The sequence below is a fragment of the Microcebus murinus genome, chromosome 9 (assembly GCF_040939455.1).
Source record: "Microcebus murinus isolate Inina chromosome 9, M.murinus_Inina_mat1.0, whole genome shotgun sequence".
Lineage (NCBI taxonomy): Eukaryota > Metazoa > Chordata > Mammalia > Primates > Cheirogaleidae > Microcebus > Microcebus murinus.
This window is the reverse complement of record NC_134112.1, coordinates 98269501-98294243: the sequence shown is the minus strand read 5'-3', so window position 1 is coordinate 98294243 and position 24743 is coordinate 98269501. Positions and strand designations below refer to the sequence as shown.

Here is a 24743-nt window from a genome sequence, read left to right as displayed (position 1 = left end):
AGTCTGCCCTGGGGCTCAGGGTCTGGCCTCTCCTTTCAGATCCCCAGAATGGCCCTTGGTGCTGCAGGAGAGGTGGGCTCCGGGCCCGGGCCCCAAGGGGGCACCGGATGACTCTCCAGTTGCAGGACCCTGCCATCTATGACTCCAGGCCTTCAGCACCCCCCCACCGTGGTACAGGTAGGCACTCCCTGCCCCGCCAGCCCAGGAGCAGGAGCTCTGGGGCTCAGAGTCGGCCAGCCCGGCCTGTGCTCACAGCAGTGTGTATTCTCATCCCTCCGTCACCCTGCCGATGCCTGTCACTTACACCCTTCCCTTCACTCCTGTACTCCCTCGTGCTGAGCGTCCCCCGCACCTCCTGGCACCCCTAGGTCCTGCCTCTCAAAGCCACTCCTGAGCCAGGGACAAGCTAGTCTGAAGCCAGGTCTTTGGTTCACGTGAATGGTCTGGGGCTCTGGCTTGCTCTGCTTCCTCCCCCCACCCCATGCCCATGCGTGTGCACTTGCACACACGCACACACCCCGCCACCACGTGCTCTCTGCTTGCTGGCCGGAACCTGCTGGCCCCTGGCACAACTTGGGCTCAGAAACCTATCCCGAAATGCGCTATGCAAACCTCTAAAAGCCCTGCAGCGCCCAAGGTGGGGGTTTGTTCTTGGCGGGGGGCTAGGTGGTGGTGGCAGCCTATTTTGTGGCCTGCGTGGGAGCTGGCCCTGCCCTGCACAGGTGGGCCTCGAGCTTGGGTGCGCTCTCAGGCTGTGGCACAGCAGTTGGACCTCCTAAGCCTCCTCCCTGAAGAGTGAGAAGAGGACGGCTAGTCCCATGTCAGTCCTCCCTTGTCCAGAAGGGTGCCCTGAGGTTCTGGGCAGAAAAGCCGCCTGCCCCAGAGCCACACCCAGTCGTGGGCAGGGGTTGGAGCCGTGTCTGCAGCTGAAGTCTGGACTGAGCTCTGCCGGCCCAGCCCCACCTGTTGCTCTGGATGGCCTTACCTGTGGGAGTGACTAGGAACAGTCTGGGTGCTGTCAGGGCCTCCAGGTATAAGGGGCCCAGTCACTGCTCTCAGGACCTGCAGCCTTGGTGGTCTGAGCAGAAGGGGCCACAGATGAGCGGGCCTGGGGCTCTGGGGAGGAGAGCTCTGGAAAGGTGCCCATGGCACTGCTATCAGTGGGGGAGGGGAGGGCTTGGGGAGTGCTGCTGAGAGCAGGAGGAGAGTGCCTTTCTCCGCCTCTTCCTCAGAAGGGGGCTGTTCTGAATGCCAGTCACAGCCCTGTTCCCCTCTCTATGACCCCCGCCCCCCTTGGCCTGGCTGTGTCCCGGCCCAGGCAGAATGGTGCAGGGCGAGGTCTGGCCCAGAGGATTAGAGCAACACAGGTGGCAGTGAGCGCCGGTCACCTGGTGCCAGTCACCAAGGAAACAAGCACGGTTGGTCGGGGCATGCCCAGCCCCACACCTGAAGGCCCGGGCCACCGCCTGGGAAGTCAAGGCCCCCAGGTGGAGGTCTCGCCCCTTCCACACAGCCTGACCAGCACCTTAGGTGAGGCGTGGGGCTCTTCGGTTTGTGGTAGTTGTTTTTTTTAACAAAGATTCATAAAGAAAAGGTGCAAACTAGCGTATTACACCTGCTCTTCCTGGACCAGAGGGCTGAGACTTAAGCACGCCGACATTCTGGGGTGTCTGATGGGGAGGGCCGGTGCCGGGCAGCTGAGCTCCCTGGGAGGTGTATCTGAGCTGGGCTCCCACATGGTGAGTCCCCGTAAATGGTGGCCTATTGGGGACTCACTGAGCTAAGCCCTAAAGGGGCTCCCCGGGGCACCAGGTGAGTACCTGGGCTGTTGCAGACCTTGCCGGAAGGGGGTGATCGCAGGAAGGCTGTGCAGTGGGGAGGGGGGCGGGGGAGGCCTGGGAGGATTGGAGTTGGGGCACTGTGGGAACTGTGTACCTCCTGGTGACCCCGACCCCAGAGTGGCGCCTGGTCATCAGGGGATTCCTGGGGGGTCAGGAGCCCCAGCCCCCCGTGATGAGATGATGAGGGTGAGGTGCCAGGTGAAGTCTGGCGCTTTATTCTGGAGTCACGTCAACATAACGTGGTCCGTCACTCAGCGCGCTTGCAGGCTGGGGCTCGTGTGGGCATTTGGGTGCTGACGAGCCCGGCGCGGCCGTGCTGGCGCCCAGCGAGCAGCAGCTGGAGCCCGCCCTCACCCTGCGCACTTGTGGCGTGATTGCCAGCGAGCTGAGTGGTGGAGGTAATGAGCTGGGGGTGACGGACGAGCTGGAGGTGTCACTGGGAGGAGGTATCACCGGGAGGAGGCTGAGCTGCAGGACAGGATGGGCAAAGGCTCTCAGCTGCGCTGGATCCTGAGCCCTCTGGAATTGCTGCGACCGAGAGCCCAAGCTCTGTGACCAAGAGGCCAGCCTGCTCCTGATGGGCACACTGCTGAGGGGCTGCGGGACCGTGGCTGTGTCCCCTGGTGTTCCTTGCTGGTGAGGGATGCGCAAGCCCTTGGAACCCACAGGGGGCCATACGGCGCAGTTGTCCATCCCTTCAGCCAGGCCCACCTTTGGGGATAATGTGTTCTGTTTACTTCCTTCCCACGCCTTGTGACCTACACTTCAGGGACTTTGAGACTGTGCCTTATGTGCACAAACCCCACCCGTGCCTTTACTGCAGTTTACAAACTTGCATCACCTCCCATGTGAACCTTTTTTGCAGATGGAAGAACATTCTGGGGCCTGGAGTGTGGAGCAGTGCGCTGGGAGGGAAGGGGAGAGGAGGAGAGAGAGGATGACCAGGAGGATGGACGGACACTCCACCTCATTCCAAAAAGGGTTTGAGGCGGTTTGCAAAGATGCATACAGTGAGGAAATGGGGACAGAGGAGAAATGAGCAGGGAGACTATGGGGCAGCTAAGGATGAGGACTGCACAAAATGCAAACCATGAGGTCCTGGGACCCCTGCCGCCAGCAGGAGAGAAGAGCAGTCACGTGACTCGCCCTGTCCATAAGATAGAAATCAAACCACTCGCTCAAATCTCTATGATTTCTAGCCCCGAGACCCTGATAAGTCAAGTCTCTCCATATGAGGACGTGGAGGGGATACTGTGTGACAAGTCGAACAGTGACCTCAAGGATGTCATAATAGTTTCCCAGGGCCAAGGCAAGGACCAACACAACACTGTCCAGCCGTATAAATAGTGCTGATTTTGCTTGCTCCAAAGACAAAATTCAGAGCAACTCGAGGAGTGCATTGCTACCTTCAGGAAATGTGCTCTACGTTAATATTTACAACATGGTTTCCAGTAAACATTGGGCAGCAGGAAGGTTTATTTAAAATCAGGAATTAAGTACAGAGCCATGTTCCCCAGGTGGGGGTCAAATCCTCATAGAAAATAAAGAACTCCGTCAGCACGTCTCTGGGTGTAAGGAGGGCCAGTCCCACTCTTCATCCCAAAGGTCCTGGGCCCTCTGAGAAACAGGCACACGTGGCCGGGATGTATTAACTTATCTGCAGGGAAAGCGGGACTGGAGAGAAAGGCCGGACCCGGGGGCTCAAATGTAGGAACAGGAGCGGGTCCTGCGCCCTGAGCTGGGTTTGCAGCGGGGACAGGGGTGTCTCCAGCCTGGGGCGGATTTGCCCAGGAGGGAAGGGCTGGCCACGGGGCAGAGGCTGACGGCAACACCTTCACCCCACCCGGGACGGGGACTGTCCTCCGGGTGTCAGAGCCTCCTCCGTTGAGGAACAAGGGTGGGGATTGGGGACGGAGGATTATTCTGGGGAATAGAGGAGTCCCCGTGAACGCATGAAGGCAAGGGAGCAGGGTTCCCGCGGCAGTGAGGTGGGGCCGCCACATTCACATCGATGCTGAAATCCAGATCTGGGGGTGACCTTTGACAGCACCCCCTTCCTCATCTCCATCAGAACTACTGCCACGGCCTTTTATTTGATTTTATTTTCTAAATACATCTCAATTCCATCCACTTCTTTTCACCACATCACCAGCCTAGTCCACGGCGCTGTTGTCTTCTGCCCCTAAGTGGGCGCCCCACACTCGGCCTCGCCCCTCCACCGGACCCCGACCCACCAGGGCAGCCACAAGCCCAGTCAGTTCCACCTTCCTCAGGGCTGCGGTCCCACGGCCCAGCGCTGTCACACCTGCCCTTCCGTTCTTTACCTGCAACCCCCACCCCCGCTACCCCACTCCTCCTCCAAGTCCCAGCTCAGTGCCACTCCTTCCAGGGAGACTTTCTCCTACTCCCGGTTGGGTATGAAGTCCCACTTTCTTATGTCTTGTAGCACACACTAAAAATTAAAATATTTAATTGTAGCGCTCCTTAAAGCCCAGGATCCGCACAGGAAAGTATGCCATAAAGGAGCGAGCGAATGCATGAGGCAGCGGGGGCACGGGAGGAGGGGGGAGGAGGGGGCTGCGACAGCTGATTCCAGCCTGAGCCCCAGGGCCCCCTTTGCTCTGCTGGCCTGGCCCTCCTCGCTCCCCCGGGGTGGGGCTCCCTTCCCTCCAGCTTGCCCTGCTGACACCGGGAGTGGCTGCCCTGCCAGGCCCACAGGTGTGCTTCTGCAGCTGCCCCGCCCTGCGTTCAGCCCTGCCTCCTCTGACCTTGGTTTAGCCTGTCAGAGTTTTAGAGAACAAACCCCTTTCTGCCCCAAGCCAGTTAGCCACCTTTGACATTGGGGGGGCGGCTCTCCCTCGGGCCTGGGTCTCTCCGGGGAACCCCAGCCCCGGCTCCTGCAGCTCCTCCTTACCCGCACACCCTGGGGACAGCCTCGGCAGCCTGGAGGCCGGGTGCTGGCACAGGGGCTTCTATTAGAAGGTAAGCTCTGTCCCTTTCCAGCTGGGCCAAGGGGGAAGGCAGCGAGTGTCCCTGTGACATGGGGCACCGGCCTGTGTGGAGGGCCCCAGAGCAGTGGTGAGTGCAGAGCCCTCCGCACAGTGCCCGGCTGCAGCCGCACTGCAGTGAATGCCGAATGCCAAGGCCGCCCCACTCCCCCATGGCTTAAAATGTGATGCTCAGCGCTGCCCTGCCACAGGCGTCATCTGTGGACCCCAGAGCACCCTCTCATGTCACCAATGCCTCCCTTGGTTCCAGGTCCCAGACTGTATGTCACAAGCCTCGAAGTTCACTCTCCCCGTCCCGTGCCTGTGAGCTCCAGTGCGAGCGAGCGTCTTAGTTTTAGCTCACCCTTCCAGACGGCAGCGCCATCCGGCTGGTGCGGTCTGTGCCACGAGAGGCCTGGCTTCTTTGCCTTCAATAAAGTTTTAATTTATTTTTATTTTTTGTTGAGACAGAGTCTCACTCTGTTGCCCGGGCTAGAGTGCCATGACGTCAGCCTCGCTCACAGCAACCTCAAACTCCTGGGCTCAAGCAATCCTCCTGCCTCAGCCTCCCGAGTAGCTGGGACTACAGGCAAGCGCCACCATGCCCGGCTCATTTTTTCTATATATGTTTTTAGTTGGCCAATTAATTTCTTTCTATTTATAGTAGAGACGGGGGTCTCACTCTTGCTCAGGCTGATTTCGAACTCCTGACCTTGAGCAATCCAACCGCCTCGGCCTCCCAGAGTGCTAGGATTATAGGCGTGAGGCAACGCGCCCAGCCTGCCTTTAATAAAATTTTAATTGGAGGAAGAAAGGGTGAGCTGGCAGGTCCGGGGAGAGCCCTGTGGCCCTCTGGAGGTGCTCCCGGTGGGCTGTGACAGACTGGCCCTGGCGGGGCAGCTGAATCAGCAGCTGGCCCAGTGGGTGGGCTTGCTGGAGGTGCAGGGGTGCCAGGCCGCTCTCTCAGCCTGCGTTCTGCCCTCCGTACCAGGAGGAGAAGCTGAGCCCCACCTTCAGGTCTACAAACTCCCACTCCACCCCCCCCACACCCCACCCTGCAGGAAGCATCCCTGTGCTTTTGCTTTTCTTGCCTCAGTTTCCCCTCTAACTCCCTCTTTACCGCCACCCCAGCCCCATCTCCGAGACACTTTTGAAAGTGCGCCCATTGGTGGGCCGTGGCCCGTCGCCAGTCCCCCCAGCGCGACCCCAGCCCCTCTTCCTAGCGGCACCTCTGAATTGAGAGCAGCTGCGGGAACACTGTCACCTGCAGGAAGTGAGAGAGTGACGCGGGCTGCGGTGCAATGACAGCCGCTAGTGTGGTCGGAGGCTTATTGTGAGTTTTAAGAATTGTTTCAAGAATTTCATATGGTTTCACTAATTTATCCTGACCACAACACCGCTGGTAAACGTGTTAGAATCACCACCATGTTTCAGATGAGGAAACGCAAGCACAGAGTTAAGTAATGTTCCCAGTGGTCAGGGCAGGAGTCCCAGCTGGGTTCTGTCCACTGCATGTGGCCCTCAGAGGTATGCTGTGCCTAGACATAGGTATGCAGGCCCTTCACAGGGACAAGAAGCCACTTCTGTGCACAGCCCCAGCCCTGCCCTCCCTCTGGCACTCCCAGCATTGAGGCTCAAGGTCAAAGGCTACTTAGCATCTTACGCAAAGCCCAGGCCGCCCATGCACCTAGAGAGACCGTTGAGTTTGCAACTCCTGAAAGCAGGGAATGGTGAGGGGCTGGGGTGGATTGCAGAGCTCTTGCCCCTCCGCAGCTCCGTCTGATTGTTTCCAAGAGTATTGGTGGTCTAGTCTTGCCAGATATCTAATTTTTTAAGAGATTCTGGAAATCTGGCTTTTTACGTGAAATCTCCCAACTGTTAGGGTTGGTGCCTAATCAAAATGTTTGAGACTCAGTGAGGGCTGAGCAAGCCCCGTCTGCCCTGCCCGGTCTGTGACACCCACCTTGAGCTTTCCTTACCCCATCACCTGGCACCTGTCTTCTCTCTGTCCCCAGCCCAGAAAACAAACCAGCGCTTCTCACTGAAAACTCAGGGGCCCCCGGGTGTCAATGGCCCCAGTTTGAGAAGCATCGTATTGGGAGTTGCTGTCACTTTTATTAGTTTCCTTGTTAACAACGAAATTATAAATGAAATGCAGAGTCTTGTCAAAAACTTAAGGACCCTCCCCCCAAGAACAGACCCATGATCTCACTTTGAGCAGCATCGCTCATTCATCCACAGCGACCGCTGCTAGCGGGAAGGCCGGGCTGCCGTAGGACCCACCTCTCAACTTGCCTGTGTTCGAAGCCCAGAGCGGTGACTGTGAAGGGACTTCGGGGTAGTTTTGATAAGCAACAGGGGAGCAGTCGGATGGCAGCCCGAAAAGAGCTCTCTCAGCCTTGTGTTCCTGTCTGTACATTGGATATAGAAATATCCATCCCTTCACCTGCCTGGGGTGCTGAGAGACGCAAATTAGATAACACACATGGAACTGTTTTGTAGGCTGAGCTCCATGAAGATACTTGTGCTACTTTGGAGGTGTCTGACAAGCGCCTCCCAATATCTTGAGCGTGTATGACACGTAAACACGGCTGGGGCAGAGGTGTGCTGGCAGACGCTTAACAGCCGGCTCCTGCAGGGCAGGGAGGGGAGCGGCGGTCTGAGTCCTGAGTCTGTGGTGTGAACACCCCCCCCCCCCCCCCCGTGGCGGATGTCAGGCTGCTGACCTGACACACTGGCGCAGCCCTGGCCGGGTGTTACTATATTCGGGTAAATTTGCTAAGAATTGAAGAGGAAGCCCAAAGGGTGCAGCACGGACGTGGGTGGAGAGTGACGGTCACGCTTACTGGGCGCACGTTCCAACCACGCGCAGCCGGAGAGGGTGGTAACTGCGTCGGATGACGGAATTGAGATTCAAAAGCTCTCGACAGCCAGAACAGTGGGCTGATTCTTACAAGATACTACTGGCCATAAACACGTGTCCGTTCTTGAGACCAAAGAGGCAACTTTACAAGCAGGGGACGGGGAGACGTGTTCTGGCACAGAGTGGAAAAGGCACCGAGGTGTCACGGGCAGTCGGTTCAGTGCGAGCGCACGTGGGAGGGGTGGGTGGTTACCGGACATGATAGTCATGACTTCTCTCGGTACTCTAGGACTTCAAGAGGGTTTTCACAGATGGCAAATCATCGCTATCTTACTGCTCACAGTAACCCAGGGGGAGAGGTAAGGTGATGACATACCTGTTTTAAGGATGACGAGACTGAGGTTCAGAGAGGGTGACGTTCAGAGAGGCACATTTGTTTGTCCTCACGCTCGGGCCTCCTGGCCCCAGGTGCTGCTCGTGTTGTGCCAAGAGAGCAGCCTGTTCCGAGCCTTCGGGCCTTGCTTTCCATGGCTCCAGGGGAGGCAGAGGATGTTGTGGGGAAGGCGGCTGGACCACCCAGGGAAGAGTGAGGAGCAGAGCTGGAGGCAGGGGTGCTGGGTCCTTGGGGCCAGTGTAACAAGACACCCCAGAACAGGAGGCTTAAACAACAGAGACTTAGTGTCATGGTTTGGGAGGCTGCACGTCTGAAAACAAGGTGTCAACAGGGTTGGTTCCTTCTGAAGGCTGCGAGAGAGGGACCTGTCCCAGGCCTCTCTGCTCGGCTAGAAGTTGGCCATCTGCTCCCCGTGTCTCTTCGGATCATGTTCCCTCCCCTTGTGCAAGTCTGTCTCTGTGTCCAAACTTCCCTTTTTTTCATAAGGACACTGGTCATTGGCAAGAGCGTACACTAGTGACCTCATTTTAACTTGATCGCCTCTTTAGAGACCCTATCTTAAAATAAGGTAACATCCTGAGGTATTAGGGCTTAGGATGCCAACATATGAATTTGGGGGGCCACAATTCAGCCCTTAGCAGGGGCCTCTGCCAGATGCATTCAGACTTGGGAGATGTGTGTTGTGGAGGAGGGAGAACGTGAGCTCTAGGTGGCCAGAGCCTCCAGGAGGTGGGTGGGGCTCAGAACCCTGGACCACACCCACCACCGGAAGGACTATGGCCCCAGGGACAAGTGGACTCCCTGCCACTCCCTTGGGTGGCTGGACCGCCTCTGGCTCCTTCCCCAGCTCCAGCCTTCCTCACGTAGGAACATGCCAAGCCAGGGCGGGGGGCCCAGCCCTGCTGTTCCCACGGCTACGCTGGGCATTCAGCGTACCCTGTCCCTGCCCGGCTAGCAGTCAGCACCCCTGCTGTGCCACTGCTGCTGCTTGGCCCTGGCTGTCCCCATGACCCCCAGCAGAGGTTTGGGTGCAGCTCCCCGGATTCCACCATTCACCCTCATCCTCACTGTGTCAGGGAGCAGAGGCCGCTGAGGAGTGGGCTCCTTGGGGATCCGTGTCCCTGTCCTCCACGGGAACTCCCCCAGCTCCCAACCCAGGCACTAGGCTAGGTCAGCCTGGCCGCTGCAGTGCAAGACCAGCTTCGCCTGCACTCACCCCGTGTCCTGGAATGGGGTGCACTGCTGCTCTACTCTTCCCTACATCGTGCCAAAAGCCACTGCTATCCTGGGCCCCTCTCCAAGGCTGGAGTTGGTGTTAGCTCCTCTCTATTCAGGGGCCACATCCTGGCTTTAGGAAGCTGACCTTCAGACCCAACTAGATGATCAGTCCAGGCCAAGGAATGGCACGTGCAAAGGCCCTGAGGTGGGCAGGGAATCAGTGCGTCTGAGGACCGCATAGGGACTGCTGGAGCTGAAGGCGTCCATGGGGTGGGTTCAGCCCTGTGGGCCCTGGCAGGGAGTTGGATTCTATCAGCACAGTGGAAACCACTGTCAGATCTTAAATGACTATGTACCGTGGTCCTGGTTACATTTCTTAAAAGATCACACTGGTCATGGTATGGGGAGAGATGGAAGGAGGAGGTGGGGCCGTCAGTCGGGAAGAAGATGGTGGTGGCCTGGACCAGGGCTGTGGCAGGGAAGTGCAGAGGTGAATGGGCTTGAGAGGTCATTCGGAGACGGGATCTACAAAACTTGCCTATGGAATGAATACGAGGGCCAAGGGAGGGGAGGATGTTAACTGCCACAACAGAACGACAACGCGGAAAACACACAGCTGCGGGGTGGGGCTGAGGAACTGGCTGGCTGGAAGGACACAGGCCGTAGCTGGGGTGGGGGGCGTAAGAGGGGCGTTCCTGCAGGTGGAAGCCCAGGAGCAAAGACTTCGGGGCTGTGCATGGCGTGTTTGGGAGCTGGTGAGGCCCCTTTGGTGGCAGCGGTGGGGCCCGTGTGGACACGTGGACGTCCCCCCCTACCCGCCCCTGGTGTGCCCCAGCTGCCTCTCAGGTGTGAAGTTGTAATCACAGCCTCAGCCCTGGTTTAAATCCCTCCGATCCTTCCTGAGATTTTTTTTTTTTAATTAAAAAAAATTAATCTTAGCAGGAGCATCTGGGACATTCTCACTTCCTCCCACCCGGTCTGCCTACAGCATGGGGGCTGGAACGCAACTGGCCACCCAGCGCAACCCCCAGCTCCATCCCTGCTAGCTGTGCGGCCCTGGGCCAGTCACTTTGCCCTTCCACACTCCTAAGGTGTAAGGTGGGGTAGGCATTGTGCTTACCTCCTGGGGAGGCCGTTGTCTCCTCCTGCAGGGACCTGCCCTGCCTTTCCACTCCTCCTAAGACTCCCGCCAGGAGGAAGCATGGGGCTCGGGGTGCCTCTCCCCAGACCCTCACAGAAGTGCCCTCGGGGGCACAGCCCCCTAGACCCACAGCACCCCGTGGCACCCGGCCCGGGCTTTTCCCTGCCGCTTGCCCAGGTGTTGCCGCTCTGACACGCCTGCGGGGCGGCTCCGCCCTGCTCGCTAGCACCTGGGACTGAGCCCGCTGTCCATCTTGTCTTCCCCAACGCCCATGAGGTCCCCAGAGCAGAGGCCACGTCATGCGAGTGAATGGGCCACACTAGACACTCGCGGAGGACAGAGGGAGGCCCCGATTTCCATTGGTGGCCCCTGTCAGCAATTCCCAAACCTTGGCTTTGCTTTTCTAGGCCCGACCGTGGCCCTGCAGGTGCTTCTTAGGTTTGAGTCCCAGCGATTTGCGACCTGTGGTGGCTCGTGGACGCCCCTTCCTTTCCAGCAGCCGGAAGCCGAGGCCCCCAGCAAGCTGCCGGGCCACAGGCGTCCCACGTCACGACCCACCCTGCGTACTGACACCACTCAAGGCTGCTCTCTGCTCAAGGAAGCATCAGTGTTTTGGGTGGACCCTAGAGTGCCCACGGGAGGGCTCCCAGAGCCCACCCTAATTAGCCACTCTGACTACTCACCTGGCTGGTTTCTAGGAGCGGCAGCCAACCCTCACGTGTGCCCTCCATGGCACGTGTGACAGGCCTGCAGCCGAAGGGCTCTGAGGGCTCCTTGGCTCCACTGCCCGCCCCCCAGCTGGGAGTGGACAGCAGCAGGCTGAGCCGGGCCCTGGAGGTGAGGCAGATTAGCGGCGGCCACGGCCACAGGGACCCCAGGCCACGGGACCAGCAGGCAGTGACATCAGGAAGCTGATGGTAGCAGCTCCTATTTGTTGAGTGTTTGCCCTGTGCCAGGCACTGCACTGAACTCTGCACATACTCTCCCTCGCTTCAGTCATCACAGCTGCCGGGGGGCAGCAGGTCAGGCAACATATGCGAGGTCATGGTCACTCAGTGGCTGAGCCAGCTTTGAACACAAGACCGTCTAACTCTAGTGCTGTGGTTCTCAGCGCTGGGGATATGTCACCCTCCAGGAACGAGGCTCAGTGTCTGGAGATACTTTGTCATGTTGGAGTGCTTACAGAAGTCACTGGATAGAGGCCAGAGATGCTCCTAACATCATACAGTGCACAAGACACGCCCACCATAAAGAATCATCCAGCCTGAAACCCTGTTCTGGACTCCAAGCTCAGAGCCATCGCGCCATGGAGCCTGCAGAGACCCCACCCAGGGCAGTGGGAGGCAGCCGGCCTTAGTTACAAAGGTTTGCAGAAACCAGAGGTGGTGCCTCCAGCAGGTGGAATTTATGCCCCCAACGTTTGAAACAATCCGCTTGAGATTATTTTGGGCGTGTTTTAAAAGAGAATCGAGGGTAATTCAGCTTAAATGTACAGGCCCCCAAGGGTTCTGAATTCCTTCTTTAAAAGGCAGGTGTTTTGGGAAGGTGGAGGGATGCTAGGTGCAGCTTAGGACGAAGGAGGAAACCCAGAGACCTTAAGGCCAGAAGACCCGATTGCAATCCTAGCCCCACCCCATAATAACACAGTGGCTTTTGGCAAATCTCACGGCTTCTTAGAGCCTCACTTTCCTTATCTTTAGAATGGGAATCCTGCCACAGGCCTGAGAGGGATCTGTCGGGATTAGACAGGCTGACGCGTGTGACAGTGCGTGGGCAGCAGTCCAGTCGTGCACAGATCTAAGATGGTGTTATTGCTCCTACGACGACAGTCTCAGTCCGCAGCACCAGCCTGCCCTTGGAAGCACACTGGAAACCCTACACTGACTCGGAGGGGCTCTCGTCACCTACACCTGTGACAGAGCGAGTCTCTGCCATGTGCTGGGTATTTGGGATGCGTCAGCAAACAAGACAGAGGAAAGTCCTGCTTCCTTTAGAAAAACACACACGTAAAGAATCCCTGCCCTTTTGTGCCTTACATTGTAACGGGGGAAAAGAGAGGGTAGGCTCGACCATAGTAAGTCTGGCGGAGGTTTACCGCACTGTGGGGGACATGGAGCAGAATGGAAGAGACAGGGGTGTGGAAGGGAGGGGGCTGCACTGCAGCTTCTACCCAGTGGACAAATTGTGCCTCCTGGAGAAGGGGACGTGTGAACACGGACTTCTGGGAGGTGGGGAGTTGGCCACGCAGACAGCTGGGGGAAGAGCGTGCCGGCAGCGGGAACAGCGAGCTGGAGAGCGAGGCTGGCCAGCAGCTGGAGTTTCCAAGGAGCTGCGGGGAGGCCAGAGGCCAAGGCAGGAAGGAGAGTGAGGGGCTGGCAGGAGGCGGACGCAGAGGGGCACAGATGGAACCAGAGCCTGCAGGACCTTCAGGATCTTGGCGCTTGCTTGGAATAAGACGGGGAGCCTCGAGAGGGTTTGGAGCAGAGCAGTGACATAATCTGACTCCCTTTCTAAAGGATCATCCTGGTGGCCGTGCTGAGAATACACTGTCGGGGCAGGTTGGAAGCGGGCTACGCTGTGGTCAAGGTGTGGACCCAGGAGGGCAGCGGGCTAGTAGCCAGGTCCGAGGCGGAAGAGCAGGTGCTCGTTTTGGACACATTGAGTTCGAGCTGTCTGTTAAGGATCCAGGAGGAAATGTGGAGCAGATGACAGGAGAGGCCTGGGAGAGAGGCTGGAGAACTGGGGGCTGTTGCCATGTGGACAGCTGTGCGCTACAGCCGTGAGTTTGCACAAGGACAGCTCCAGGGAAGGGAGTGTGGAGGATGAAGAGGACCCAGGACAGAGTCCCCGAGGCACTCCTACCCTGAGGAGGAGGAGGAGAACTGGAAGACTGAGAAGCAGGGCCGGGACGCGGGAGGACAGCCAGGGAGAGGAGTGTTCCAAAGAGGAGAGCGTGGTCAGCACGTGGGAGGCTGCCGCTGGTTAAGCCGGGCACGACGAGGCCTGAGAATTGGTGGTGGCGTTTGGCAGATGGAGGTTCCCGGTGACCCTGCCAGAAGCACTTCAGTGGAGCAGTGGGAGGTGCCCTGACGGGACTGGGATTCAGGAGGACCGAAGACAGCAAGTGTAGACGAGTGTTCTGAGAGGTTTTGCTGGAACTGGGCAGTAGCCTGGGGGATAAGCAGGGTCAGGAGAGTCGTTTCAGGTGGGGAAGAGCAGCACTTGCGCGTGCTCAGTAGAGGGAAGGCGGCTCGGTGACGGGGGGAGAGGTGCTTGCTGGAGCAGCGTCCCGGGGCGTGTGGCAGGGCCGGGAGCTGGCACGCAGAGGGGCACGGAGAGCTCATCTGGAGGAATGGGGGGTACAGTTGCTGGCAGGTGGGAGCATGTGGTGGGAGCCTCTGGAAGTTCTTTGGAAGCTTCTGTTTTCTCAGTGCGGTGGGGAGCGAGGACGTCAGCTGGGGGAGAGGAGGGTGAAAGAGACGTTGGCGGTTGGGGGGAGAAGATGTCATGGTGTGAAAGCAGGGATGGCTGTGGGCAGGCCATGGGGAAAGGGGACTGCCGGACGGTGCTAGGCCAGGTGAGCTCGTGCTCCTGAGTCCGCAGTGACACCAGCCGTCCGGGCAGCTGCCAGCCACATTCTGGTGCACAGGTGCAGGAGAGCGGCCAGGGAAGCTGGATTTAATCCTTACGTGAGCGAGTCAAGAGTACATACAAGGGAGGTTAAAATGGTAAATTTTGGCTGGGTGTGGTGGCTCATGCCTGTAATCCTCGCACTTTGGGAGGCCAAGGTAGGAATATCACTGGAGTTCAGGAGTTCCAGACCAGGAGTTCATTATGAGCAACATAATGAGACCCATCTCTACAAGAAATTAAAAAATTAGCCCGGCATGGTGGTGAGCACCTATAGTCCCAGGTACTCAGGAGGCTGAGGCAGGAGGATCACTTGATCCCAGGAGTTTGAGGCTGCAGTGAGCTATGATGACGCCACTGCTCTCCAGCCTGGGCAACAGAATGAGACCCTGTCTCAAAAAAAATACAAAAAGGTAAATTTTGTTATGTGTATGTTTCCATTAAAAAATACATGTAAGTGGTGAGGAGTGGTTGTGATAAGGGGTGTGGGCCAGTGAAATGGGCCAGAGGTTCCAGAGGAGTTGCAGGATTTGAGGGTCAGGGAGCTGGACAGAGGGAGCTGGAGAGGAAAGAGAAGGTGGTCAGAGAGCGGGGTGATGGGACTGCCCCTGGGGCTCTGCGTTGCTGCAGTCATCTAAGAGGTGACCCTGAGAGTGAGTGGCTGAGGCAGGGGAGGTCACTAGAGGAGGAATAGCCAAGGAACCGAGAGGCCAGGGGTGTTAGGAGGCCCATGCATTGGGCCCGGAACGTCAGCAAACAGGACAAGACTGCTGCAGAGAATGCCACAGCAGGAGCCAGAACCTCGAGATGCAAAGCCAAGGGTCTGGGAGGAACAGTGAGTGGCAAGGGTGGTCCTCACCCCTCCCTAAGGCCAGCGGTAGGGGTTCTGGGAAAAACACAGCCATCAGGGAGGGCTTCAGGGATGGGAGGCAAGCAGGGCTTCATCAGGGAGCCCCCTTCTGCTTTTGGGAGGCAAAGGCAACATTCACAGAAGCAGACCACGTGCAAGAGGAGAGTTTCAGGCTTGGCGGGAGATGGGCGCCTGGAGGGGCCCAGAGTGCGGGCGTGGAGGGGAGTCTGAGTCTGGGGCTTTCTGTGGTGACTGACAGCTGGGGACAAAGGGCATCATAAGACTGAACCTGGTGCACTTGAGGCAGGGTCAGCCCCGATGGAGCTGGAGACAGCCGGAAGGTGAGAGCCAGGAGGTGCTTCCTACGAGTTTCGTTTATACATTCCACTGTCCACTGCCATTTGGTTTAATTTCCCCAAAAATTTGTTTAAGGAAATGCAGATGAATTTTTCCCTCTCCATTCATAGCTCTTCACGCAGGAGACACCCCAGACCTCAGAACGTGCTGATTGGCAGGGATCCCTCTGAGCACCTGGTCAGAGCAGTAGCTGAGGCCTGTTCCCGCCTCACACGTCCTTGAGCTTCCCGAGGTGGGACAGGACATTAGGGCACGAGGAAGGTTGTCCTGACCCTGGTCAGGAGGGAGCCGTGCGTGAGCTCCAAAAGAGAGAGGAGGAGAATTGGGCGTGCTGGGATGGAGCTCTCGTCACCAAGAAAGAGGAGGCCTGGGGCCTGGGGGCTTCCGGGCGCATGTGCAGACAGCTGGAAGGGTGGCCAAGGGCCTGCCAGCCAGCCAGGGTGGGAGACACAGGGCCCGGGCTCAAAGGCCTGGTGATGGGGCAGTACCCTCGTTTCACAGATGAGGACAGAGCACTGGGAAGAAGGTGGCATTTGTGGGGCCGCACAGTGGACATGAGCAGACCCCAGTCCGCAGGAAGCCACAGGCTGCCTCCCACATCTGGGTGTCCAGCTCCGCAGCAGCCAGCGCAGGGAGGACAGTCGACGAGCGTCTGGAGAGATGTGGGGGTTCCGGGACATCTACTGGGTGACTCCTCTGGAGCTTCAGGCCTTGGGGATGCAGCAAGAACAGGGTGGGGGTGAGGGCTTTAACAGAGGACAGGATACTGTGGGGATGAGTGGGCCACCCCAGCCTGGCTGCCTGTCAACCAGGAGGCCGGTGGAGCCAGGGGCGGTGGCTGCAAAGCTCAGGGCAGAAGAGGGAAAGCTGCTTGGAGTCTCCACCATGCTGGGGTCCCGAGGCCGCGCTTCCCCTTGCTTTTGCCCTGGGGTTCAGCCATATCAAAGGCCCTGAATCTAGCCAGTTGTGCCAGGTGTTGATCCGGAGGAGAGGAGTAGGGAGTGAGGATGGCTGTGGGAGACACATCCTTCCCTCCATGGGCCATACAGCCAGCAGGTCAGGGTGTCACCCAATGCAGGGTCACTGGATGTGGTCCTGCCACCCACCAGACAGAGCCACGCCCCGGGGGCAATTCTAGCACCCCTGAGAACCCCATGCCAACACCACCCACAGACCAGCCGTATCCTTGCAGAAATGGGGACCTGGCCTGTGTGGCTCATTTCTTATACGCCGTGTGACCTGCTACAAGAGGCCACCTAATTAACGGTGGCCAGGAGGGGTTAAGAGAAAACTGGCTGTGAATCCAAAATGTGCCTTCCCTCTGGACCAGCGGGATGCTCAGAGCCCCAGCAGCCCAGCTCTCCTCCTGCGACTCGCAGTTTACCGTGTATTGTGTGTGCGATGTGTGTGGTGGGAGGGGTGTCCGGGAGCATCCCGTAGACTGAGGAAAGCCACACAGGCAAAGAGAAAAAGAAGGACCTGTCCATTCAGCGAACCTTTGTCATGCACCTGCCCGCTGCGCAGGACCCTGGGGACCCCAAGGTAAGGTCTGGCGGCCAGCTGACAGTGTAGTGGTGAGGGCTCCTCCAGGTATGTGTGACAAGGGGCAGAGCTGACCAGAGAGAGGCTCTGAGCAGAGGTGGAGGAGGCAGGCAGGGGGTTGTGTCCCTGGAGACCTCATAGAGGAGGGGGCTGGTAGCTGGGACCTTGATAGCAGCACCTCAGTACTGGGCGTGTGTCTGTCTCTCCGTGTCTTCTGTGTCCCTGCTCACGCCCTCTGGCCCCCTCCTTCCCTCCTGGTCTGCCTCTAGCCCGAGCCCCTCCTTCTAATCTGGAGGACACTGAGAGGCAGGGAATTACATCGACTTGCCCAAGGTCACACCACTATTTCGGTGTCCTACTTTTTCTTTGTTTTTTGCTTCTTTCTATCGTATTTGTCTCTCTTGTGTATGTTTGCAAAACAGACACACAGAGGCACGGTCACAGACAGGGACGGCCCGGTTGATAGGAGCAGAGGGTGTCCTGGGCACGAAAACATTCTGACACAGACAGGGAGGCCCACAGCTGCTTTGGCCTGGGCACAGCAGTGGGGGGGCCCAGGAGGATGAGGATGGCTGTGTCTTGATGCCCTGGTCTGGTCTTCCAGATGTCCTGTCTGCTGGCCCCAAGGACTAGCCAGAGCTCCCTGGGCACCTGGGGCTTAGGCTAGGCAGGTAGGCTGATCAGAGCTGCTCTGGGTGCAGCGGCTGCCCCAGGGTTTAGTGACCAGAGGAGAAAGCGGTGGCCAGGTTTAGGGGTGGGCCAGAACACAGCCACCAGGGCTCCGTGGGCCTGAGAGCTCCAAGTGGTCTCACTCTCTCTTTCCGCGCCCCCAGTCTTCCAGGGTGATTTTACTCGCCTAAGGAAAGCTTCATTGTGGGTAGGCAAAAGGGGGCAGCGGAAAGAGGTCTCTCCCGAGCAACCCGTTCCCTCCAGCCGCGTTTCCTTTGTTCCTGCCTTCCCTTCCTCCCTCTCCTCTCGCCAGCCTCCCTTCTCCCACTCTCCCCCTCCCCCTCCTGCTCTCCCTCCCGCTCCCCCCGAGCTGTGTCCCGGTAGTGGGACCTCCACCGAAGGCGGAGGGCGGGACTCGGTGCTCGGCCCGGCCTTGGTGGCCGTCTTCCCGCAGGGAAGGAGTTAAATCTCCCCTCCGCATCCCTCCTCCCTCCTCCGCCTCCCCCGGCCGCCGCGGGTCCTGCAGCTGGGCCCTGGGCTGACCTTCACCGCGAGGGAGGCCGCGGCGCGCATGCCCAGGCCGGGCCGGCGCGGGCGGAGGGAGGGGCGGCGCGGGCCGGGCCAGGCCGAGCCCCCCAGCGCACCGGCCGCCGCCCGCTCGCTCCGGCGCGGTGGGGGCGAAGCGGCCGAGCCGTCCCGCAGGCCGCGGCGCATCTCTCCCTGCGCGGGGAGCGGCGCTTTGCCATTTGGTGCCGGTGGTGCTTCAGCGAGGGAAGGAGAGATGGGGGGACGGCAGGGGGGACTCCGGCTCCGGGCTGCCCGGCGGCCGCCCTTGCCCCAGACGCGCACGGCCTGCCCCGAGTGCGGCCTGCGCCCTGTCTGGCGGGGCGGAATCCGGGCTGTCCCTGGGCCTCCCTCCCGGCCGCGGAGCTGTCAGCGGCGTGGCACTGCCAAGCGCCCTTCTGGGGCTGAGCTATTGGGGATCCTGGCTTTTGTGAGGAGGGGGCCCTGGGTCCCCACACCGGCGCCGCCCCTTTTTTCTGTTCTGAAAGCCCCTCTGTGTCGCCCACGTAGGCAGTACCTAGGGTCGCCCCTGTAAAAGCAGCATGCAGATGTGTTGGGGTGCCTTGTGCATCCGGCCTGCAGTGTGTGGGATGTGGAGGTGGTCAAGGTGTGCTGTGTGTGCAAATGGGTGTGGCTCCGTGTCCCTCTGCGGCTGGCATTAGTGTGTGTCGGGGTGTGTGTGTGTCCGGGGGTGTGCGTGCATAGTATACCTACCGTCTGTGCACACCTGAGGACAGCTCCCAGAGGGATGGCTCAGGAGGGGGCTTATCTATGAACCGTAGTGACACCAGCCCTTGCACATGAGTATCTCCATAGCCCCTGGTCTGAACACCTCCTGCAAACTCCTCCACTGCTGAGGCCAAGCCCTGGATCTCCAGCCCCTCGCAAGCGCGTGGTGTTCCACTCTCCCCGTGCCTCTCCTTCATACTTCCCAGCTGCCCATGCTGGGGTACCCATCCACCTTTGCTGTCTTCTTTTCCCAAAAGGTCTCTCCAAAATTTGAAAACACTGAGCTTTACACAAAGCCTAGAGGTGCCGCCCTCCCAGCCCCAGAACCTCTGAGGCCCGTGAGTTCCCATGTCCCTGCTGGAAGCACCCACAGTGGGTAGGGCTGCCCTGGTGACTCGCACCTTCAGGTGAATGGCAGAGTTCCAGCTCCATCCACTGGCCCACTGAGCTTTGCAAGCATCATCAGGCATTTGGTATTGTCGAGTCCCTGTGCCCAGGCAGATGGTGGGGGAGCAGGACTTAAATACCAGTCCCTGATCTTAGGGGGCTGTAACCTCTTTGGGAAATCACACCTAACATACATGTGCACAGGGCACAGCAGGCCAGTCCAGTGCCAATTCGTGGTGCAAAGTAGATGGCAATGGACATTTGGAGAATAGAAAAATCCATGTACACAAGGTGGGCCAGGGAAGGTTTCCTAGAGAAGATGAGGCCTGAGCTGGGCTTTAAAGGATGGGTGTGCTCTGCACAGGCAGAGGGGAGGTGGAGGGCATTCCAGGGAAAAGAATGGTGGGAGCAGGGGCTTAGAGAGGGGGGTGAGCGGAAGTTTGGAGGTTAGCAAACAGGTTGGAGCAGATCACCTCCCCAGGTTACCAGTGGCTACCTTCATGGCCTGTGGCAGACAGAGGCAGCCCACCCACCCCTCCCCACCCTTCTAGGGCCCATTCTCTGAGGGGGAGGGGGTCTAGGCAGAAGCCTTGGGAGAGTCTGGGTGGGAAGGGATCTCTAGGTCTCATGCCAAGCCAGGGGTAGGAGAGGGGCATCCTGGACCAGATGCCCCCTCTGGCCTTTCAGATCGACAGTGGGCATGTAAATGGACAGTGATAGCCAGGAGTACAACCATGGCCAGCAGAGATGAGGCTACAGACAGGAGAGACTCCCTGGGCAAAGGCATCCCTGAAGGGTTGAGGGTTAAGACACCCAGTCTTCACGGCTCAACTTCAAATGAGTTCTCCATCAACTCCCCCAGGCACTGCGCCGCCCTCAGCTGGATTCTGACAGTGTAGCAGGTCCATAGACTTGACCCACAGATGTCCCAAAGCCCTTGGGCTCCTCCTCTAGAGGGAGGAGATAGGGGTGTGGCCTTGGGGGGCATGGGTGGGGCCAGGGCTCCCAGCCAGGGGATCTCAGAATTTTCCCCTCCTCTGTCGTGTGTCCCTCCACCCCGAGGGACAGCCAGTTCCACCCACACTGCCCCTTCTAGGGTTCCCTCATCACCCCACTCCACACCCTTGCCTTCTTAGGGGGCTTGAGCCCGGGCCACCATACCCAGCTGCTCCCCTCCTCTGGGCTCCCTAACCCCACGCCACTCCCTGCCCCACGGAAATCAAGGCCTGCTCGCCTCATTCTTTCCACCCACCCGCCCAGGCACCCAGCCTGGCTCTGCGCCACTCGCCACATTCTCTCTTCCTGTTCTCATGAGCCCGCTGCCTGTCCCTCTTTCCGAAATACTTCCCCTATTGCCCTCACTTTCTCACATAGAGACAGACAAAGACTCACATACCCAGAAATAGACTCCCACAGAGCTGAAAGGCACAGGCCACGTCCTGCCACGCGCACGCACGCGCACGCACGGAGGCTGTCGTGGCGGGAGGACACAGACGAGGCATTTGTCTGTGCACGCACGTAAACATCCACACCCGCCGCCGCCGCGCCGTGCCACAAAAGGGCGCGGACACCCGCGGCGCGCGGGACAAGGGCACACACATCTGTGGACGGCAGGGCAGCGCGCCGTGCGGGCACACCCACCGCGGGCGGCCGGGCAGCAGCGAGGCCGCCTCCCGCGGGCGCTCGGCTCCCCAGTCCTCCCAGCGCATGTTTCCCTACTTGGCCTGCCCGGTCTCTGGGGACAGGGCCTCAGAAATGCAGCGGGAGCCACTTGGGGGAAAGTTGGAACTGGCTGTTCCGAGCCCGGCCCTGCCGGCGAATTCCCCAACGGAGAAACTATTTGCGGCGAGGCCCGGTGGCCGGCGAGCCCCCCGCCGCCTCCCCTGGCGCCCCCTCCCCGCGCCGCCGCGGCCCTCGGGCGGCCTCGCGCGCAGAGCCGCTGCCCAGCCCGGCTCGCCGGCGCGCCTGGCCGCTTATCTGCGCTGTTTGGACAGCGAGCGCCGGGAGGCGGGCTGCCCCGGCCGGGCGCGGGCAGACCCCGGCCGCGCTATTCCTGGCTTATCAGTGCAGGAATGCGGCAGCCGCGGCGGCGGCGGCGGCGGGCGGGCGGCGGCGGCGTGGGCCGTGGGCCGTCAGGGCAGCCCTGAAGGGGCCCCCTCCCCACTCCGCTCGAGTAGAAGTGTGAGAGAGCCCAGCAGGACTCAGAGGGGAGAGTTGGAGGAAAAAAAAGGCAGAAAAGGGAAAGAAAGAGGAAGAGAGAGAGAGAGTGAGAGGAGCCGCTGAGCCCACCCCGATGGCCGCGGACGAAGTTGCCGGAGGGGCGCGCAAAGCCACGAAAAGCAAACTTTTTGAGTTTCTGGTCCATGGGGTGGTGAGTGGGGGAAAGTTAGCGGGGGAGGGCGAGCGGGCTGGCGCGGGCTGAATGGAGGGCTGACCGGGAGGGCCGGGCGGGCGCTCCTGCTCTCCCACCCTCCGGCGCTCCTGCTCTCCCACCCTCCGGCGGGGCGCCCGGCCCTCGGCCCGGCCCCGGACGGTGCGGGCGCCCCGAACCCGCACGCGTCGGCAGGCGGCCGGCTGGGGATGGGCGTGAGGCGGCCGAGGGAGGCGTTCGCGTGGGCTCTCGGCGGGGGCGGCGGCGGGGTGGGACTTGGGGACTGTCCCCCCAAGTGGGGCGTCCCCTCTGCAGCCGACACGTTGACTTCCGTTCTTTTCCTTATGGACCCAGGTGTTACCCCTGCCCTGGGGGTGGGGGTGGGGGCCCGGGGACTCGGCACAGGCTGGGCCGGGGTGTCTGTTCATCCTTGGGACGGTGTCACTGCGATTGTGTCTCGGGAGCGAGGAGCAGGTGACCCTGGAGCACTGTGAGCGGGAAGCTTGCTCGCAGGCGGAGCAGCCTCTGCATCCCAGCAGGAGGGAGGGCTTGCAGGGCTTTGCCGACAGCCTCTGCCATCAGGGTCAGGGAGAGGCTCGCTCTAGGGACAGACCCCAAGTTAGAGGGTCAGACGGTCCCCTTGGCAGACTCTGCCGCGGGAAGCTGATGTCCTTAATGCCTCAAAGGTGTGAAGGAAGGGCTGGATTTGGGGACGTGAGGCCTAGAGACCTAAGGGACCGGTCTCTTGGGCTTCCCACAGGCAGGCTGGGAAGGCAGGCACGTGGGGAGCTAGGGGAGCCTGGGTGCCCTAAGGGGACGGGAGGCTTGAGCTGGGTCAGGTGGGGCTGGCATGGGAGGGCTGGGACGGGAAGGCAGGGGCTCCAGCACTTGGAAAGCCCTGTAGACAGGAAGCAGTCAGGTTTGTTATAGCCAGATTTGGCTGTGACCCCAAGGAAGGCACCTCAGTGAGGGAGGCCAGAGTCCTGGGACTCTTGGCCTTTTGTGGGGGTGAGGCTAGGGGCTGGCATGGCTCTCTGGGGGCTTTGGAGGCCTCCCTCTCAGGGCCTCTTCAGCAGAGCAGCGAGTAGCCCTGGCCTTGATAAATGGGGAGAGCAGCTGATAGGATGAGGGGGCTCCCTGGAGCAGCCAGTCCTCCAGCCCCAGGGGCCTCCCGGGGGAACTTCCCAGGGTGTCTGTGTAGGCCAGGTGCGTTACCAGTGCTAACCTTGCTGCGTGGGGCAGTACTTTTAAAAAGGCCCATCTAGTGGGGAGAGAGGCTATACACATGGATTTTTTTATATGGCCAACTGAGAGCTTTAGTTCTTGGGTGGCTGTAAGCCCCCGTGCCCCACTATCAGTGCCCCATCTATGCTGGCGGGGAATGACCAGGCCTGGGCTCCATTCTGGGCTGCTACCCTGGAGCGTGAGTGACAGGGTCAGGTGGGATGGGGGTGGCAGACACATGGACAGGCAGGTTTCCCTGTGGGAGAGATGGGCAGAGACAGCTGCTGGCTGGGGGTGGGAGGGCATCAGGGTTAGACACAGTGAAGGGCTTGGAGGGACAGGAGGGAGGGTTGGCAGTTGGAAGGGTGACACCAAGCCTGGGGCCAGGGCTCCTCCTGTGCCTGCAGGGGAGGTGGGTGGTGTGTAAGTGGCAACAGGGGCCCAGGGCCTGCATCCCTTGCTCCCATCTCCTCCCCGCTCTCTGGGACCCAGTCCCCATCCCACCCCCCTCTACTTTACAGCCCCTGAAACTCCCTCTGTCCCTCCCCATCTCCCTTCTGGAGTCTGGACAAGTGGGGTTTGGAACACTTCACTAGATGCATTTGCATCTCATTTACACCCCATCTGACCACCCAGGGGTAGCAGCAAGGGGATAGAAGCTGCCTCCCTCCCCTCAGCCCCCTTTGAACCCTAACTCCTGACTTGCTGGGGTAGGGTGGAGAGTGGAGGAGGTCTCTGCTGACCCAGGTGGACAGGAAGGGAGAGGTGGATATGTGGGCCTTTCCCTAGCCCAGCCCCCCTCCTCCCAGTCAGAACCTGCCTGGGTCTGGAGCAGCCCCCTAGGTTGCCCTGGCCCCAGCTTTCACCCTGCAAATTGTGGAGGTGGCCTAAGTCAGTGACACCTCCCCAGCTGAGGGGAGTGGGGTTTGGAACTGAGGGCCAAGAGCCGGGCACTGAGGGCAGAGTGGCTGAGAGGTGGAGGGGGTGAGGCCATACAGACCCACCCGAAGTGAGGGGGGAGGGGAGTGGAAGGCAGAGCAGGGAGCTCAGCCCCTGACCATACCAAAGCTCAGAGAGGAACGGCCCAGCCGCAGGTGCTGCAGTTGCCAGGTTGAGCAGCGTGACCTTGGCGAGGTCGCTTTTCTCCTTGAGCCACAGTTGCCTTATCTGTCAAGTGGGGATGAAAGGACCTGCTCAGTCTGTCTTGCAGAGGATGTGAACACCCTTTGAAGGTTGAAAGGCGCCATTAATATTCATTTTGATGGTACCTTCCGCAGACCTGGGGCTCCGCAGTGCCTGTGCCATTGCCTGGCTTCAGTTAGCTTCCCGCAGCGAGACGCCAGGCCCCCCGCCCCCGCCGCTCCCGCTCTTCGCGCCCACCCCTCGCTCACCGCTGAGGGTCACCAGCCAGGGACCTGGGGGGAGGGGAGACGCCGCTCACCGCAACTGGAGCGGGCACCGGGTCTGACCCGCGGGTGCCGGTTTCTGCTTCACCCCCGCCCCACCCCCAGCGCCCCGGGATGCCGTCTGGAGCCCGGATGCCCCACCAGGGGGCGCCCATGGGCCCCCCGGGCTCCCCGTACATGGGCAGCCCCGCCGTGCGACCCGGCCTGGCCCCCGCGGGCATGGAGCCCGCCCGCAAGCGAGCAGCGCCCCCGCCCGGGCAAAGCCAGGCACAGAGCCAGGGCCAGCCGGTGCCCACCGCCCCCGCGCGGAGCCGCAGGTGAGTGGGGGCTCCGGCGCGGAGGGGGCGTGCAGGGGCGGGCCGGCAGGACCCGCAGGGACCAGGTGGGCGAGTAGCGGGGGTTGGAAGGGGCGAGTCTTCCCGGGTCGGATGCCCTCTGGGGAGGTGGGCTTAGGGGGCACTGGTCTGGTTCTTTTGTGTGCCCACCGTCTCTATAGGCTGCGGCCACGACCGTCGGCAGCCAGTGCCCCTTCTCTGCATGCGCCCCTCACCCTTCTCCTTGCCACCTGCT

The 24743-nt window shown here is 60.3% G+C and overlaps 1 protein-coding gene across 2 annotated transcripts in view; it reads left to right on the top strand.

The window, feature by feature from the left end:
- Positions 1 to 24743, top strand: part of SMARCD3 (SWI/SNF related BAF chromatin remodeling complex subunit D3) — a 33453-nt gene that overhangs the window by 1723 nt on the left and 6987 nt on the right. Inside the window, exons 2-3 of one of the 2 annotated variants that reach the window (XM_012786203.2) lie at positions 40 to 177; positions 24279 to 24490. In XM_012786203.2, coding sequence (XP_012641657.1) covers positions 139 to 177; positions 24279 to 24490 — 251 coding nt within the window. In that variant the 5' untranslated portion in view covers positions 40 to 138. Of the gene's footprint in view, positions 1 to 39; positions 178 to 21107; positions 21544 to 24278; positions 24491 to 24743 lie in introns of those variants that run through there. The other variant, XM_012786200.2, reaches the window with a different exon arrangement.